Source organism: Polistes fuscatus, unplaced genomic scaffold, assembly GCF_010416935.1.
Source record: "Polistes fuscatus isolate 324 unplaced genomic scaffold, CU_Pfus_HIC Scaffold3, whole genome shotgun sequence".
NCBI classification, from domain to species: domain Eukaryota; kingdom Metazoa; phylum Arthropoda; class Insecta; order Hymenoptera; family Vespidae; genus Polistes; species Polistes fuscatus.
Window position 1 is genome coordinate 5768972 of NW_025113107.1, and position 19226 is coordinate 5788197.

The 19226-nt window shown below is 29.0% G+C and overlaps 1 protein-coding gene across 2 annotated transcripts in view; it reads right to left on the reverse strand.

Moving 5' to 3' along the window:
* The window catches only part of LOC122519544 (flocculation protein FLO11), an 85573-nt gene that overhangs the window by 20105 nt on the left and 46242 nt on the right, over positions 1–19226 (reverse strand). For both annotated transcript variants that reach the window (XM_043639059.1, XM_043639058.1), the window contains exon 2: positions 11009–11093. In XM_043639059.1, coding sequence (XP_043494994.1) covers positions 11009–11069 — 61 coding nt within the window. In that variant the 5' untranslated portion in view covers positions 11070–11093. The remainder of the gene's footprint in view (positions 1–11008; positions 11094–19226) is intronic.

Consider the following 19226-nt stretch of genomic DNA (forward strand, 5'->3'; position numbering starts at 1 on the left):
CGGATTTCGTGTCGTCCGTTGTACTAGACGTGTACTGTCTCTACAATAGTAGAAGTGTAAGTATGTAATCATATATATACTATATATAATTCATATACCCACATCTATATACGTTTGTCCTATCTCTGTGTAAATATGTGTGTTATGTATCTCTGTGTGTGTGTATAGATGTGCGCGCGCGCGCGTATGCGTATGCGTGTATTTATATGTATGTTTGTGTGTGTGCGCGCGCGCACGTATGTGTGTGTGTGTGAGAGAGAGGAGTTAGAGAAGCGAATGAGCAGGCACTCCAACAACTGGAAAGCCATTCTGACGGTAATTGGATCACCGAAGACCCTACGCCGATGCTGCTGCTACTACTGCTGCTGCAACTACCATTGCTGCCACTACTACTCTTACTATATGTATTCCCATCTTCATCTGAGATATTGTAATTGTCTACGAGGTAGGACCAAAGGATTAATTTCGGTCTAAGGATGACGGATCTAGATCTATCTCTCTCCCTCTCTCTCACACTCTCTCCCTCTTTTTCTTTCTTTTTTTTTTTTTTATTTCGCTCGTTCGCACTTAATCAATCCCATTTATCTACTTTTCTTTATCTTTTTTCCTTACAGCCGAACAATACTTTTCTTATTTTAACGAGTCATTAACTAGTTTCCTTTTTTATTTTTGTTCTTTTTGCAGAAAATATTCAATCATTTTTTTCCTTGGATTAGATAAGTTTCTTAAGATAAGAGGAACAAAAAGATTTGATGAGAATCGTGTGAATGATTCGACGATCATCTTTGGCTTTAATAAAATAATTCTACGATAGGTGGGTAGTATAGAAGAGTTATGTTATACGAGGAAGAGGAGTATGGGATTAGACGGGAAATGTTAGAAAGGAAGGAGAGGAAAACCAAGAAGGAAATGGTTTCAAAGAAAGGATGGGGTTGAGTAAAGAGGAGGGAAGAAGGTTTCAAAAGATATGCGAACATTGTAGAACCTTATTGTTAGAGAACAAGCAGAGAATTTTAATATTATCTCGTTTAATAGTAAATTTAATTATAGTTTTAACAAAAGTCAGAATAAAACGTGATTTCATCATTTCTCGTAATTTTATTTTAAATAGAATGAATATTTTATTAAATGTTTAGATATATTATTTCGTATCGACAAAAAGAAGTTTTACTTTATGAATAAATGTTCTCTTTGAATTTTTGTTCTCGAATAACTTTGCAACATTCCCCTTTCATTCGTTCGCATTGACAATCTTTTCACTTTTCTCCTTCATTTCGACGATTAAATACAACAATATTCGCTTGCAAATTTTCAAGTAAACGTTTCATAAAGGTTGTCTTCTTTTTGACGAACTTAATTAGATCACTTCACGCTGCTAGACTGCTCGAATTAAAAGAAAGTACGAGAAACTTGAGAGATAATGTCGTTGGAATGTTCACGATGCGATGCGGGCTTCGTTCTTTCTCTCTCACTCAACGAGCTTTTCATTCTTTTGTAAAAGATTATTTACTTTTCTATAGATAAAAACAGCCTCTTTTTATTAATATTAAATGATGTTAAAATAATTTAATAAATTTTGAAATATATCAAAAAATGTCTTATTGTTTTGTTCATCGTTCAAATATCGAATTTGTTCGATTAAAGGTCGGGGTGAATAACAGTTTTAACGAAGTAGTACAAAATATGGATCATATATTTTAACAAAACACAAGAAAATAGAACAAAATACAAGAAAAAACTCCCTTTATATATAAATAGTCGCACTTAAGACTTAAACACTTACTGACTTCAGGCTTATTATAAATTATTCGTACTTATATATATATATATATATGCATCTATCTCTGTATATCACTCAGTGTATAACTGCCTATAACTCTTTATGTAACTCTCTATATAACTCTCTATTCCGGTCTGGTGTCCGTCTTTTATACCCCGCATATAGTGGGAGGGGAAGGACTCTCTTTATCCTACAGGGCGTTTCTTATTAAATCACAGATTTCCTATTGGTCATCGATAGTTCTTTCTTTTAACGCCTGTAACGTCTTAGCGAGAGAGTATCTTCCACATTTATCGGAATTTTACCCGTTCAAACTTGCATTTGTTTACATAAGGGGGAACAAGCATGAGACCCTTTCTTTTGAGGAGACCAAATATCTTAGAATTATTTCTATCGCCTGTAACCTGAGCTTTTAGAAACTATTACCTATTTATTTTGGTTTATCTTTAGATTATCAACACCTTTAGAATTCTTTATCCCCATAGAATTCCTATACAAATAATTTTATCTCGTGCGGTAGGCTGCTCGGTTCGGCGTAATGTGACAGAATTATTGAAAATATGAGTTGGGAATTAATAATTATTCACAATACTGTATATTATTTGTTAATATAATATATATATAAATACAGTAATAATAATAATAATAATAGTTTCTACATTTAGTTTTACGAATAGGATTTAATTAAAAAATCTTTTAATAAAAATTTTAATTTTCTTTTTTTTCTAATTCACTTAACTACTAATAAAAATTCTTCTAAATAATAATAATAATAATAATAATAATAATAATAATAATAATAATAATAATAATAATAATAATAATATAATAATATTACTATAAATATTATATTACAAATAAGCTTCTTTTTCAGAACGAAAAGCATCTTACGATACTCGTACATGAGAGTATTTCGAAGAAATAAAAAAAATGTATAATCATACAATATATGTATAAATACAAAATAAAAGAATCGAATTGAATTGAATCGAATCGAACGAATTTGTGTTAAAATAGCCTGAAGAAATCACGTTGGAGTAGTGATTTACTACGAGCTCTCAAAGAAACTAAAATAACTCCAACGATCGTTTCTCTTTGATATTTTATCGATTTTTTAAAGAAATAAAAGAAAATAAGACAGAAAGAAATTGTCCGTAATATACATACGTATATATATATATAGATATAACGATTTTAAAAGTAAAATATTATGCAATAAGAAAGCCCAAAGGGTGTATCCAAGTGTACGATAGTTGATTTGATTACCTTCGAAAACGACACATAACTACGTTTAATAACGTGGAACTAGTTCCCAAAGCATCCCTTTCAAAGCTAACTTTCTACCCCGTTAATTACATTTAAGGTCATTGCAGGATTTAATCGTTTATTCGAAATCGAAATTACCAGCCTATTTATCCTACATTTTTTAATTACTTAATTTTTCTATCCACGTTTACACATATTATCCATTAAACAGAATTAATATCTAATATTGGTTATCAAATTTCTCAAATATAAAATATACGTATTAAGTTACTGTACATTAAAATGTTTAGATGTCAATTTAAAAAAAAATCAAATATATGTTTTATTAAATATAAAATTGTTTAGAAACAACGTGCAACTAAGAAAATTTGTTCTTCGATTTTCGATCAAATGATACTCGTACTCCAATAATATATCTTTCTATTAGTATATGTATATAAAGAGAAAGAGAGAGAGAGAGAGGGAAAGATAAAGCATACTAGAGAAGGGATGATTTAGGGTTACCGAGTAGCTCTCAATCTTGATTGATTATGTAAAAGCAATCCCCAACGTGTAATCCAAACCCTGACAAATCACTACACCATTCGCTACGATTGCCATAACATTCGATTGCCCTAAAACGCGAGAACATTCGACATATTCTAGGAATTAGTTAAATTTAACAGAGTTAGAAGATTTCGGTGTCGATCAACGTGCTTAGCTATGCTTTCTAAGTCTAAATAGAGCTTAAATGTTCTACAAATCCATACCCGCATCCGAATCCAACCAATCTTCTTCCTTGCCAAGTTTTACTTTTACCACTGCTACTACTAGTTTCTCTCACTCGTAAGAAAATAACAGCACAGACAAGAGTCGTCGTCGTCGTCGTCAATGATTTACCGAAAGTTTCTATACGACATTTCTTTCGTATCGTCTATTTATGTTTCTTCTTAACATTATACACATTTTAAAAGTCGTTCTATTGATTTATTATATGAGCGAGTGAATGCGATCGATAACAAGGTCGCACGTATTTATGTTTTTATGTAGATGTATAGAGACAGAGAGAGAGATAGAAAGAATCATTAAGAATGTTTATCTTTTTATTTTAAATTATTATACGTTTCTTTTATTATACGTATTTATTTAGTATCAAATTTAAAAAAAAAATTATATTATTCTATATTTAGGAAGGTCTTAAATTTCCTAGGCATTTAGTTTTGCATGAAAAAATTAAATTATATTTTTCCATATATAGAATGGTCTGAAATTTCTTAAACTTCTTGTAATCTTATACTCTGAAATAAATTAACTTAAAGATTGTCGATTTTGAAAACCATGAAAAATCTTTTGATCCAGCTATGCATTGTATAAATGCACATCGAAAGAAGAAATGCATATTTAAATGAAAAATAATTTAATTTCTATTGATTAAATTATTTTCAAAATTAAATATTGAAAACGTCAATCGATTCAATCGATAAATAAATCAAAATATACAAATTCAAGAAAAATAATAAAATACAATAAAATGCTTAAACACAAATCGAGAGTGACAGTGACAGATAGCGAACAAACATAAAACGTCTTTGGAAGTTCTTAGATACTCGAAAAACGTTGGTTGTTCTCGATCGAATCCTCTTGTCAAGCAAGCTGATTCGTTGTGGTATTGTCCGACAAGGAAGTCGTAAAATCGGGGCTGGGTTGCTGCATTGATCGTCTCATTCTCAGGCTGTCTAAGACACCGAAGGATTTATTAGATCGTTTATGTACCCATAAGTTTAGGTAGATTCCAAAAGAATTGGATCGATATACATATATTGGATTCAAACGTTTTTCTTTTATTCGAGAGATAGTACATACTACACCTATGTATTGGGTTGGCAACTAAGTGATTGAGAGGATTTTGTCGATAGATTATTATTAAAAATAACTGCACTCACTTAGTTGTCAACCCATTATTATATATATCAAAGATTTACTCTTTCATATATACATATACAAAAAATGTAAAAATTATTTTAATAATATAGAAATTACAAAACATACAATTTTATTTCTGTGATATTAAAAATTCATTTCGCGATATTAAAAAAAAAAAAAAATAACATTACTTTCATAAGCAAAGCAAACTTAATTTTAGTAATTTACATTCGTAATTAAATTATAAAATAACAACATTCTTTTTAATGAAAGCACGTTTCATACAGCCAATGTAAAAAATGATTAAAATTAGAAAAAGAATTTAAAAGATATATAAAATTGGAACAGCAGAAAGGAGGAATAGTTGAAAGGGTAAATGAAATAATAAACAAAAAAAGGATATCCAACTTGTTTGTAAGGAAGAATTTCGTAGATACGATTAATAGGAGTGTTGTGGTTGGTTTGTAGCATATATATACTAACGAATGAACGATATCAAAGTTCACCACTACGGTTTCCTATTTACTAGGTAAAAGATATTTAGTTTATGTGGTTGTTGTACTTGCGGCACATCACCAACTGTGAAACCAACTGAGTAATCGAGCTATGGTACTTCTCTCTTTCTTTCTCTCTTTCTTTCTCAATTCTTCTATTCTCTTTTTCCTATAAGAAAGTTTTGAAGAAGAATGTTGCTGATAAAGTTCCGACATAGAATAGCAGTAAGAAATAAAGAAAAAAAATCATACGTAACAATAATGCTTTTTAACACTTAATTTTTTAATACTTAATCATTTTAATATTTATAATCATTTTTAAAAGATTTAAATTAAATTTTTTTTTATTATATTGTTTGTAAAATATTATATATATATATATATATATATTCATGACAACACGAAGGTATAATTTACAATAACATGTTTCTCTCAACGTTATAAAAGAAACTCATTATAACTAGGAACGATACCATAAATTGTGATTTATTAAACTTGCTTAATATTTGACTTTAGAATACGATTTGGTCTTTAACGAAGTAAATTTCAGTGTCATCCCTTTTCTGGATTTACGATGCTTCGTTGCGTTCCTTGCTATACTAACAAGCGAACAATTACATTTCATTTACGTTAATTAAAGGACATCATTACAGTGCAATTTAAATGCTGCATACAATGGGGAGGAACAGTCATTTTGACCTTTTCAAAATTGAATAACGTAATGTTAATCCGATGAAGGATTGGAAATCCTACGGTTTCTTGATCAATTATTTCTTTGACTTCTGTTTTTTTTTTTATCATTGAGGATTTTATTATTGTTATTGAATTAAATGATCAAACGAATTACTCTATTCTAAGTTATGCATACGTATTTAAATTTAATATTATCTACGTACAATGAATTTTAATTATAATCTTGTTAAAAATCATAAACGCGATATACAGTGTAATATAATTTGATCAATCTTACAATTAGCTTAACCGAAGAGTTTTGCGTTTACCTGAACTGAAGGTAAAAGATGAGTTTTATAAAAGTTATATTCGGTTCGCGGTTTACACGCTTCGTTCTCGAAGAGTCTCGAAAACTTTTCCTCGGAGTATGATGAATGAGCTCTTGTAAAAGCTGTATCATTAAATCTAACCGAGAATTACCATGTGGAAATAATAAAAAAAGAAATGAAAAAAATAATAAAATTTTATTATATACGGGAATAAGAATATGGATCAAATTATAATTAAAAAAAAAAACAAAAAAATAGCCTCATTGTACATACAACTTGTTTTTGTTAATTATTATTATTATTATTATTATTATTATTTCTCCAGGTTTAAAAAATTTTTATATATTTTAGAAGACTAAATAAAATATATAAAATACGAATATATATAGTGTTTAAAAATTCTCAATTAAAATTGATATCGATCGTGTTCTTGAAAGTACTAGAAAAGTCTACAACTATAATTTCCTTATTTTATTCCCAATAATTATGCGAATTTTTACTATCATTTAAATTTAATGACTTCATAAAATCGGACTGTTAACTCTTTGATGATTTATTATACATATTTACATAATTCTATTCGTAAGCGAAAGTATATATTATATATAGAGAAAGAGAGAGAGAAGGTTTATGATAGGAAGTTTAATACTCGTGTCGTGACGATTATGCGAACGATCTAAGTTTTCCAGGAGCGTTTGTAGAAAAAGTTTATTCTCCATATAACGGAAATTTTATATTACCAACGTGTATCGATTTCATCCTCTCATCTTCGTTACTTTCCATTTTTACAACTATTATTACAATTCTTAACACCGTTACAATTTTTACTGCTATATAACTTGTTTTTTTTTTTTTATTATATATACAGATATGATAAATTATATGATAAATTATTCAATTGAAATGTCAATAAATTTTTCTCTCTCTCTCTCTCTCTATAAACTAGAATTATTTTTATATAATATAATATTAATTAATAAATTCAATTAGAAATAAATAAATAAATATCAATGAATGAATTTAATTTGCAATCTTACATCCTTTCACCTTTACACGTATGCATATATGATCGATCGAAGTCTCTTGATACTTTAATTCCTATTGGTTTTATGTTACGATAAAGAACATGATATAATATCGTGATAACTCGATTGCTTTCGATTTCGATATAAATGTGTGTAAAGATACTTCGATTGGTTAAAAAAAAAAGAAAAAAGTAGAAATGGAATGGAAACTCCTCTATCTATCATGTATTAATTATGTTTTATATATTATTAAAGTGACGTCATTTTTACATTTCAATCTGTAACAACTTCATTTACTGATCTACAAATCATAAATCATTATAAAATATAAATAAACGTATACATTATTAATGAACAAATGATATTATTTAACTTCATTTCGATTTAAAATCAAATATTGTAAGTTATTGTCCAAATAATTTTTATTAACATTAGTGATTAATTAGTTGAATTATAATTTAGTATCAATTGAGTAGAATTTTATTCAATTTAAGGTAATATAATAATTAATGGTAGAGATGCAAATTTGAATTAAGTTGAAAAATATGGAATGAAAGAAAAAAATAGTATTTCCTCATAGATATTAATTCGACCGATGACAGATGCACGGTACCATAATATCGAGTAGGTATACTTGAGATGTGCAATCGAGAGGAATCGCGTGGGAGCGTCGTGGCATCCTTTAGTAAGAGTAGTATGAGTAAAAGTCAAGGATTGCCGTTCGAAGGTAGCACCTTCGTCAAGATGAGCCTTACAACGATATCCTCGAATTAGAGATCCAATCGTATCGGATTTATTATATGATCTAATGTAAGTATCTCTATACTTCCTCAAAAAATATTCCAACAATTTGTAAGCATAACAAAAATTTAAAAAAAATAAAATAAAATAATTCTATTACCACACACATTTAACTATTATTTAATTTATTTTTATATTCAAAGTACATTAACAATAAAATTGTTTGAACGTTATTTTCTATATTGGATAGGATTGTTATTGTCGATAGTTAAATTGTTGATTAAATGACAAATATTATTATTTATATTATATATAATAATTATATAATTATATGATTAAGTATATATATATATATATATATATAAGTATTTATTTATCTCGCTAATTAATTATTTCTTATATTTCTTTATAATTTATACAAAGAATAGAATTATTTAAAAAATTGAAAAATTCCTATACAAAGTTATTTGATTATACACCGGTTGATCTATGAATCATAAGGAAACGATGTTTTCATATATTTAGATCGAGTTGACTGTATAAACATTGAGGATAATAGCCGTTGGCGAGGTAAAAGTTAAAATAAGATAAAATAAAGTTGTAACGTCTCAACCAATATATCGAACTAATATTTTGCGTTGCCAGGGCCATTTTCCGTTTTATCGATCAGGAAGGTGGAAAGAGCATGGAATAAATTGTCTCGGAGGCTTACCTTCCGTCCTACCACCCTTCCGTTCTACCACCACCTTCGGCCCTTCCACCTTATTTTCTTTCTTGAAACAGAATGGAAAACTTCGTACCCCCCTCCCCTCCCCCATCCCTGAAGGCGCTATGGAATTTGATGAGTTCGAAGCGCGAAAGTTCACTCGAGAAAATTTCTCACCGTCCACGGAAACTTATCTTCCAAAAAGTACGGGAAAGGTCTATCGAACTCCATATTCTTTCTTTTGTTTCTTATATTTTTATTTTTTCTCTTCTCTCTTTGAGAGAGAATAAAAATTGAAAAAATATATTTGTTTTACGAACGATTGTTGTTAACGTTTTCTTAATTATTAATTTTTTTTTTTAGCAACGAGACGAGTACCTAATTCAAGATGGATGATTTTTCAAATAACAGGAAGAAAAATAATACAAAAATGAAAATAATTATTCGACTAGGAAGATATTTTTGATTCCATTTGTTAATTTTAAGGAAAACAATTTGCATTCGTTTTAGTAGATATTTTGTTGTTGTTGACGAGAACAAAACGATTACATAATCGAAGGAGGGAAGGTCTTCGAAAGGTGGAAACAACCATCGAGTTGTTTCTTCATTGCTTTTAACCCAGGTCCGAGGCCGTCGTTCAGGATCGTTCTGTACTTTATCGCATTTGAGAGATCGTTACGCTCGAAGTGCATCCTAATTTTGCGAAGAGAATAACGGAACTTCCTCGAAGGCTGCGAAACAAAATTTTCTTCGATGGAACGATCTTGTCCTTGAAATCATAATCTCTTAATACGATACCGAGAAATTCTGACCAACAATTGTTCTATTATTGATAACAATTCTTTCTATTCGCTTACCACAGAATCCTCGAATTTAATTATATTAATTATTTCATATATACTCAATTATTTTAATTTTGTACTATATAAAAATATAAAATTTAAATATTATAACGATAGTAAAATATTAAGATAAAATAAAAAATATAGATTAGAATATTAAAATATTGAATTCATCAAAGAACAACTAGGATCACGTGTTTTGTATCGATCGTAAGATAAATAAAGAAAAGTACGGTAGTAAAATATTCATGTAAAAAAATAGAAATGGTACGATAGAGAATGATTAAGCGATAATAGTAAGTAGCGTAGCCTTGACATAGAAAATAAGCCGGGCGGGAAATGATACAATGATCTCCCCTTCTCCCCTTGTATCAACATCTGTTGTAGATACGTTGCGAATTCGGGTTATTATTGTTCGAAATCGTGTTGCAAATCTTTGCAACGAGCGGAATAATAATCGACGCACGTCAGACACGACGGTACTACCTAGAAACGATTGTTTCTTAGAAAAAGATCATAGTTCGTGCTTCGCTAACATGATATCGCGAGTAAATATACATGTGCTACTGTATGAACGCGAACTATAATTATTTTCTCTTTGAGAATCGTGAATCATGTTCGTTGAAAATGCTTAATGAAAAGTTTACGTTTAAACGTTGAAAGAGAGAGAGAGAGAGAGAAAAAAAAAAAGAAAGAACAAAAATATTCAATTCGATTGACGTAAGTTGAACTTTCGGAATCTTTGATCGATTTTTACGAAATCGATAATAATCAAAATGATGATGATGATGATATTGATAACTATTAAAACAGGATGCCGATAATATTCTTTTTGTAAACCATACACGTAACATGATACGATCGCTTGAATTTCGAATGAATTATGGATGCTGTAATATATTACCTAAGAGGATCGATTCTGACGGCTATTGAACTCGACTGGAGTACTCAAAAAACCGAAAATTTCTTTCTTTTCGACATTCACGAAGATAGCCTCAAGTTACGTTAAAATTTATGTAACAATTAATCTCCAATAAATTTTATTAAACTTAATCATTTTCAAAAAAGAGATCAAAGTATCAAACAAAAATGATTTCAATACCAAAATCATTCCTATTATCGAATAAAGAAAATACATAAATTAATGACAATCAATAGTAATTTTTTCTAACTTTATTGTTTTTTTCTTTTTATGTCCTAAAAAATTCCTTTCTTCGATTATTTATATTAATAATAATTATTTGTACTTACAAATGAGAATAATGGTCACCGCAGCGTTCATCGTTTTTTGCTTACGTGCGTGTATATGCATGTGCGTGTTTATACGATTTACGTCCTGCAACAAAAATGTAGAAAAATCAAGAGATTTAAAAGCTGGCATTTGTTACAAGTGAGATCGATGTAATGTATAGAAGAGAATCGATAAGAACTACTATCTCATGGATCTCCCTTCGCAATTACGGATTCAACCGTTTGTCAGCAATTTGCATAAAAAGATTGCGATTGGATGCGAGCCTTCCTACGTAACATAAGTATACGTGTACATTATGTAGTATATAAATGCATATATTGCACCGTACATACATACTCACAAATCTCTTTCGCATTAGATATTCGATCAACATGGTATTTGTATTTCTTGTTATTTACTTTTTTGTTTCATTTTTTTTTTTTAATTTTCTTATTACTTTTTCCCCTCCCTCCCCCCACACTGCCCCTCTACCGTGGTCTTTTACGCGACTTTCCAAAATCTCCCCGTAAAAATTGTTTCGTGGTTTTATATCGATTGGCAAAGAATATATCGAAGGAAAAGTTGTACAATTCAATACAACTATTTGTTCCCAACGATCACGAATTTAGCGATAAACTTTTTCGTGTTATAGAGAAAAAAAAAATAATACAGTTAGAATAAAGATAAACGATTTTTTTACATGGGAACTTTCATAAATAAAATTAAATTACGTTTCGGAATTTGCCAATCGTGCAAAGTTCGCTAATATATTCTAACTATAATATAAACTATACTCTAGTACTTGTTTGATTAGTTTACATTGCCGGACTTGCGAATTTATTTAAATTTGACTATCACATACATGTCGTATTAGTGAAATGAAATAAAATCTATTTTAAATAATTACATTATAATCTAAATTGACGCAATGGATTATTTCAAATAAAAATAATGGAAGAAAACATACGTTTCACAAAGAAAAAGCAATCATTTTAAAATCATTTATGTGCTTACACACACACATATATATATATATACAGTGGACAGAAAAAATCGATTTTACTAAAGAAAAGAGAATAAAGAACAATAAAACGTGTAAATGTACATCAAAAGGAAAGAACGAGTAAAAGACTTGTGACGAGGTTAGAGAAAAAGAAAGAGAGAGAGAGAGAGAAAGAAAAAAAGAGAGAAAAGTTGAGAAAATACACACACACACACACTCACGCGAGCGTACAGATAGATAGAAAGAAAGAAAGAAAAGAGGAAAAAAAAAAACAAAAAAAGAAAAAAGAAAAATAAAACAACAAAAAGAAAGAATGTATTTCTGTCGTCGTAAAAAACCCTTTTACCTTAAATTTTCACCGTGAGATGTAAAATGTATTTCTTATTTTATGAAATTTAGTCCTGACTTTGAATTTCTTTATTTATTTATCTATTTATTAAAGAAAAAAAAGGAAAGGAAAGGAAACGCGCGAACAAAGGGGGAGAATATATATTTCTGTCGTCATAAGAAAAATAAAAAGAAACCTTTTTACCTTAAATTATTACCGCGAGATGCAAAGTGTTAACCTTGTTTTATAAAATTCAGTCTCCGTCATTTTGAATTTATTCATTCATTTATTTATGTATATTTAGGAATAACGAAAAGTTGTCTTGCTTTTGATAAAGATAAACTGATTATCTAAATATAAATAACTAATGACCAAGTGAAACTTGTGTAATTTAATATTGACTCTAAAAGCGTTCGAAAATGTTGAAAAGTTAGTAAATTTAAAGGTAGGGCAGGAAAACTTCAAAAATCCAATTCCCTACCTACTTTCAAAATCGTTTTACCATCCTTGACTCGAATATTTATGACATTTAAATTACTATTCGATGTACTTCGAAATAAGCTTACTGCTACGGCAAACTGATTTCCCGTGATCTTTGAATATTTTTCTCTTTCCGTTCCTCCTCTTGCTTGTATGTATATCTATTTTTTTTTTTTTTTTTTTTTTATATAAACATCAAGAGAATTACTTTTCGATAAGATTTATATCAACACATTATGCACATTTGCGACAATGATTTTTTTTATGAATTACTTGAAAATCTAAATAATTAATTCGAAATAAAAATGATGCGTATAAATGGTGGGTTCGTAAGTATTTAAATGGGACCAAAAATTTATAGACGATTTTACAAATCAATGATCATTTTTTATAACACTTTTGATTCATTATTAGGCTTGTAATTTATATAAAAATGATACGTATGTTTGTCTGGATATTAATAATGCGAATAATTATTATTATATGAAATTAATTGCGAATAAATCAAAGTAGCACAACAAAATTACTTATTTTTTAATTAGCTAATAATATTAGAATACGAAGGTGAAGACAATGACAATGATGATAAGATCCTAGTGGATTAATTATTGTCAATGAACTCATAAAAATTTCCTTACAATGATTGTGAAAGTCAAGAACAATGTTTTTCATCTTCCCGTTCTATGCAACAACTCAATCGAAGTAAAAGCGTGAGATAACGCACAAGAAGAACCTTGTCACTGTCGTGTGTGTGTGTGTGCATGTGTGTGTATATCGCTGTACGTATGGCATCAAAGAAACGGACTTCAATGTGCTTCATTCGACACAAGCACTTTATGAATAATTTCTTATATATTATTTCTCCAACGTTGTGATGACGCTTTCACTTTATCGTTAACTGCTAAAAGATGTTATTTATTAAAGCAAGTAAACGGGAAAATGGTAGGTGTATTATACGTGTGCCCAGATCTCTCGCTAAAAGCTCCACTTAAATCTAATTTCTTGTTTTATCTCTCCTCTCATAAAAGATATTTCGAAAAAGAATAGAAAAAAAAGAAAAATAAAAAGACAAAAAAAAATATAAAACATCAAAGACAATATCGACGAATCGTGGAAAATTCGTCGTCCTTCGCTTAAAAATCTCGCTTAAAACGATCGATTAATTTTCGTGTGTCCATTTTTTCTATGGCGAAAAAAGAAAGTTGAGATTGTGCTCTGATCCAGTGATTGTACAAGGCTAGTCGAATTTGGTGGTAGAAACACTATTTGTACATTAGGATGTTCTAAACAAGGATGGCCGGGTGCATTGTCAACAATTACAACACTTTAAAAGGAAGACCCATCTCTGTCATGTATTTTTCAACTTTTGATATGAAGGAATCGTTGAATCATGTTGTAAAAACGCCATTGGAATTCATATAACGCATAAAAAAAATCTCACAAAATAAAATTGCACGAAACAAATAGCACGAAAATAGAATCGCATATAAAAGGACCGCACAAAGACAGGTTTTATATCGAACTAGACAACTGGAGTTTTGACAAATTTGAGAAGATACGGTTGAGAAAGAGCAAAAAAATCTCTATGCGATCAACAAATGAATGGAAAAAAGAAGAAAAAAAAATATATATATATATACACATAAACCTACACAACCGGCCTGATTGAAATATACACTCTTACTATATTGTTCAAAAATACGCGCATTTGCGAGCAAACTGAAAGGCCAGCGTGAAAAATACAAGGCATTTCTAAAGTTTTGTAAACTGAGAGAGAGAGAGAGAGAGAAGAAGAGAGATAGAAATAGAAAGAGAGAAAAACTATATTCAAAACTTTTCTCCTTTTGATTGAGGTATTATCAAAAAAACCCTATGAATGGACCATAATCCAGCGTCATTTATTTTTATTCTTTCGATTCTACACAAGAATACGTCAATTTAAAAGCATTGAAAAAAATATAAACTAAAAATCATTTGATATATTGTTGAAAAAAAGGATAACGAAAAAGGATGTATATAAAAATTAAAATAAAAACAATATTAAAAAAAATAGTCATAATTTATATTTATTCTTTATTTTTTGCTCTTTTTCTGTTCTAAATTTTTTTCTTCTCTTTCTCTTTCTTTCTTTCTTTCTCTCTTTCTCTGTTTATTATTTTATATATTTATGAGAATATATTTCACTTTTATTTTATTTACGATATTATATTTTTTTTATTATACAAATAAATAAAGAATAATAGTGTAAATATTTACTTAACATACATTTTTTTTTTTTCAATAATTGTACTTGCATAAATTGTAGAATAATAAAAATGAATTAAAATGCAACAAAAAAGCATAAATCAATATGAACTATGATAATAAATATGCCAATGTATCTTATAGTTTCATTGTTGGAACAGTAGATATCTTAAATCACAGCAACAAAAGTAATGCATTGAAGAGAAACGAACATGATTCACGCTTATTATTTTACGCTAGAAGCATGAGTTACAGAGAACCATATACATACATGTACACGTGCGTACACACCCCTTCGTAACATTAAACTGCATACTATCACGTACCACGCTGACACCCATATACGTTCTTGTTAGAAGAAAGGGAAGCATACACACATAAACACACGCATACATACAACGAAACTCGTAAATTACTTTCCTGCAACACCAGGAGACTGCTTTTCAAAGTGTAATCGTGCCCCTAGTGTAAATCTTTACGGCGTGAGTCCGCACAAGTCAAAGTAGAAGTATATTCCCTTTAAGAAAAAGAAACTACTAACTTGCATACAAAATGAAGACCAATGTTTCTTAAATTTTCATTTAAAAATTGTCAAATTTTTATGTTTTGTTTTTTTTTTTTTTAATGTCATAAATGTTTTATCATATATAAATCTAATTAAAGTTACAGTAATTTTGTTATCTTTTTTTCTTTTTACAATTAATATTTTTATTATTTAAGATTGCTATAATATTTAGATACTTTATAACTAAATTATAGCGAAATATTATGTTTTATATTTTACAGCTTTCGTATTAATTATTACAATTATAACATATCATTCTAATTTTATATAAAAAAATAAAATATATATTTATAATAATGAGGAAACGGTGGTAGGTACGTTAATATAATTGAATAAGATTTCTCTTCTATACAGAATTTCGTGCTTGCATAAGTGACAGACGCATAGTATATATGTAGATAGATAATACACAAGCTAGAGATTTCCTAGCACCATTATATATAGAGTTAGAGAATCTACCGTCATGGTAATCATTAATCATATCACAACTCATACTGGATTAAATGACATTAGTTGTTCGAATAATACACAGACATTCTCCAAATAAATTTCTGCAGATATACATGTAGAAATTTCGACATTTTCTTCCGGCGTTTATCTAGCGTATAGTCAAAAACCCGAAGTAGTTTTAGGTCATGTTACTTGTTCTAAATCTTTCGAAAATGTAGCAAGACGAAAAAGGATCCTATATCTCTCTATTTACGTTACCGAGGGTTGTAACTTCCAAAGCACCCCACTCCCCTCCTCACAAACTCCCTATTCTTCTTTTCTTCCTACCCTCTTGTCCATCCTTCTCGAACCCACCACCATCCCTAAAGAAAGAACATATTACCCGCTGACTTTTCTCAAGGAACGAAGAAATTATGGCGTATATTTGAACCCGTAAATCTCAACAAGGTGACATTTCGTATTCAGCAATGTCCGAAGCTTTGTCTCTTTCCACCCCTATTTTATTTCCCTTTATTTTCTATCCTTGTCTCTTGGCATCGTTGCAAAACAGATATTTCGTTTCTCCATTTGTAAATTTTTTTATGTGCATCGTAGAATCAAAATAAATGCAGAGGATTGCGGAAGATATATATATATATATTATTATTACATAATAATATATAATATATAAATAAATAAACAAGATATTTATACATATATATGTTACCGTCAATGTATGAAAATTTCATAAACATTCTATAGAATACCGGATTTCAAACTTTGCCGGTATAACATATATATTGTTAAATTTTATTTCAATTTTTCTTAACAAAATTAAAAACGATTTGGAGACGTTTATTTTATTTCGTTTCGTTTTTTTTTTTTTTTAGAGGGTCTAGACAAGGAGAGAAAATAATATGATTCGATCGTAAGAAATAAATTCGTTTGAAACGAAGATAAAATGTAAAAGCTTCTTCATAAAAGATAGATTATCCGATCGTGATTTTGTTCAAAAGCGATCGAATAAATCCGTCCCTGTGATCTTGAGTAATTCTCACGTAATTCGAACGAAAAAGAACGTTTCGTGTAATTTTAAATTAAATTCGAAGAAGCGAGAAGATTTATTTACAAGATTTAGTTACCGGTAAAACGTCGTATTTAAATTCATATTAATTGTCACTCTCAAAACAAAACAAAAATTAAAGAAAACTATTGCTAACGTTCTTTTTAATATTTTTTTCATACAATTTTTATCATTATTGTTACAATTATACAATTTTTTATAAACTGTCAAAGGACCATTATTTTTAAGTTAATCGATCTAATTTATTTTTTCGTATTAACTTCAAATCGATTAATTTCTTTATTTGTATATTAAATTAAATTCATACCCAGATTTTAATACGAAACACGTAAATACTTTTAATACAATTAACAAATGAATGAAAAAAATTTTAGCGGTCGTGTATCTAAAAAAATAAAAAGATGGAAGAAAGAAATGAAAGAGGGGAGTAAAACACGAAGAAAAAAAAACCAAAAAATAGCTTTCATATCAGGAAACGATATGGTAAAACGTAAATTAAACGCAGACGTAACTTTTCCTTTAAATCTGTAAGGATGGTAATCCCTCGTAACTCGGTAGCTTGTATAATAGAATTCCACGGGTTCAGTTATAGTAATTTGAAATTCTAACTGTACACAGTAGTATAGCATGGTTCATTGAATCTAATGCAAAGTTTACCTAAGTACATTCTATTACTGTAACTTATATCGAACTAAGTTACAAGGGGAGTTACATTTTCCACGTTCTATTTACGATCTGGCGATTATGCTTGCATAATTTCAGATTTTCTTATTAAATTCTTATATACACACGCTAAATGCAACTTAGTTAGACGAGTTATAATAAAAAAACTTTTCATTTAAATTGATTTACGTTCGTCATATTACTTTTACACTACAGGATATTGTTTTAATAATTTGAAAAAAAGTTGAATAAAAAAAAAGAAGAAATACGCTTAAAATTATTTTTTAAGACACGCAAACGTGTTCAACGAAACGAGTTAAACCTTTAATATGCGCTATTTATTTTTTAAAATAAATATAATATTACAGTTGTGCTTTAAGCAAAGATATGAACAATTATTGGACATATTTTTGGTAATAAAATTTCTTACAAATTTTTTAATCGTGCAGCTATCTTAAACGGACATAAATAAATATTGATAATGATATAATTAAATTATCAATAAAAAGATGGAATATTTATAATTAATAAAATACACATAACGATCTACTAATGGATCTATTAACATCCACTAATGGAGCAACCAAAGCGGATAAAAAAGATCGTGATCGATTAAATGCTATTCAATTAACGTTTTTATTCAGAACTAATAATTAGTGTCGCTCTGTCCGGTGTATTCTATAGTTCCGAGTCCTCTTACATTTTACGAAACTACCACCTGCTCGTGGCAAGACCTTAGTTGACGTGCTTTCATTAAGGAAAACCGTTTATGTTGGGTGTTTAAACGCGACACTGCTCGAAAAGTCAAACGTATTTGCAATTCAATTATGACCGTTAGGGGAAGTGTGGGGAGGGAAGGGGAGGATATGTCATACAGAAAGTACCCTATTCATTGCATTTACTTGTTAATCAAATTTTGTATTTATTTAAATTGAGATTAAGGGATTGGAAAATTAAAAATTAATAAACACAATAGAAAAAACAAAATCAATCGAATCCTAAAAACTGATGAATAATTGCAATAAATTTTAATAATCTTTCACACAAGCGTACACACTTCATACATACGCATATATATTTTTTTCTTTTTATTCAAAAAAATCTTGATATTGATAGTTACTAGGTTATTGAAGTTTTGTTTAATTAATAAATGAAAGGGAGTTAAGATTAGGGTATTTTAATTAAAATAAGATATTCGTATATAAATGAGAGTTGGTATTACGAGAAGGAAACTCGAAACGGAAGAGGTATCTAATTTGTCGTCGTATTTGCTACGTGAAATCCGATGAAACTTCAATTAGATAGTTCGTAGAATGTTGACGCTTTAATCAGCATAGACCGATCATGTAACCGTGTTACGTCAAGAAATTCGATGATAAATTAATAAACTCGGACGATTTCAAACGAGATAATTATGCAATTAAGACTACTACATTTCGATA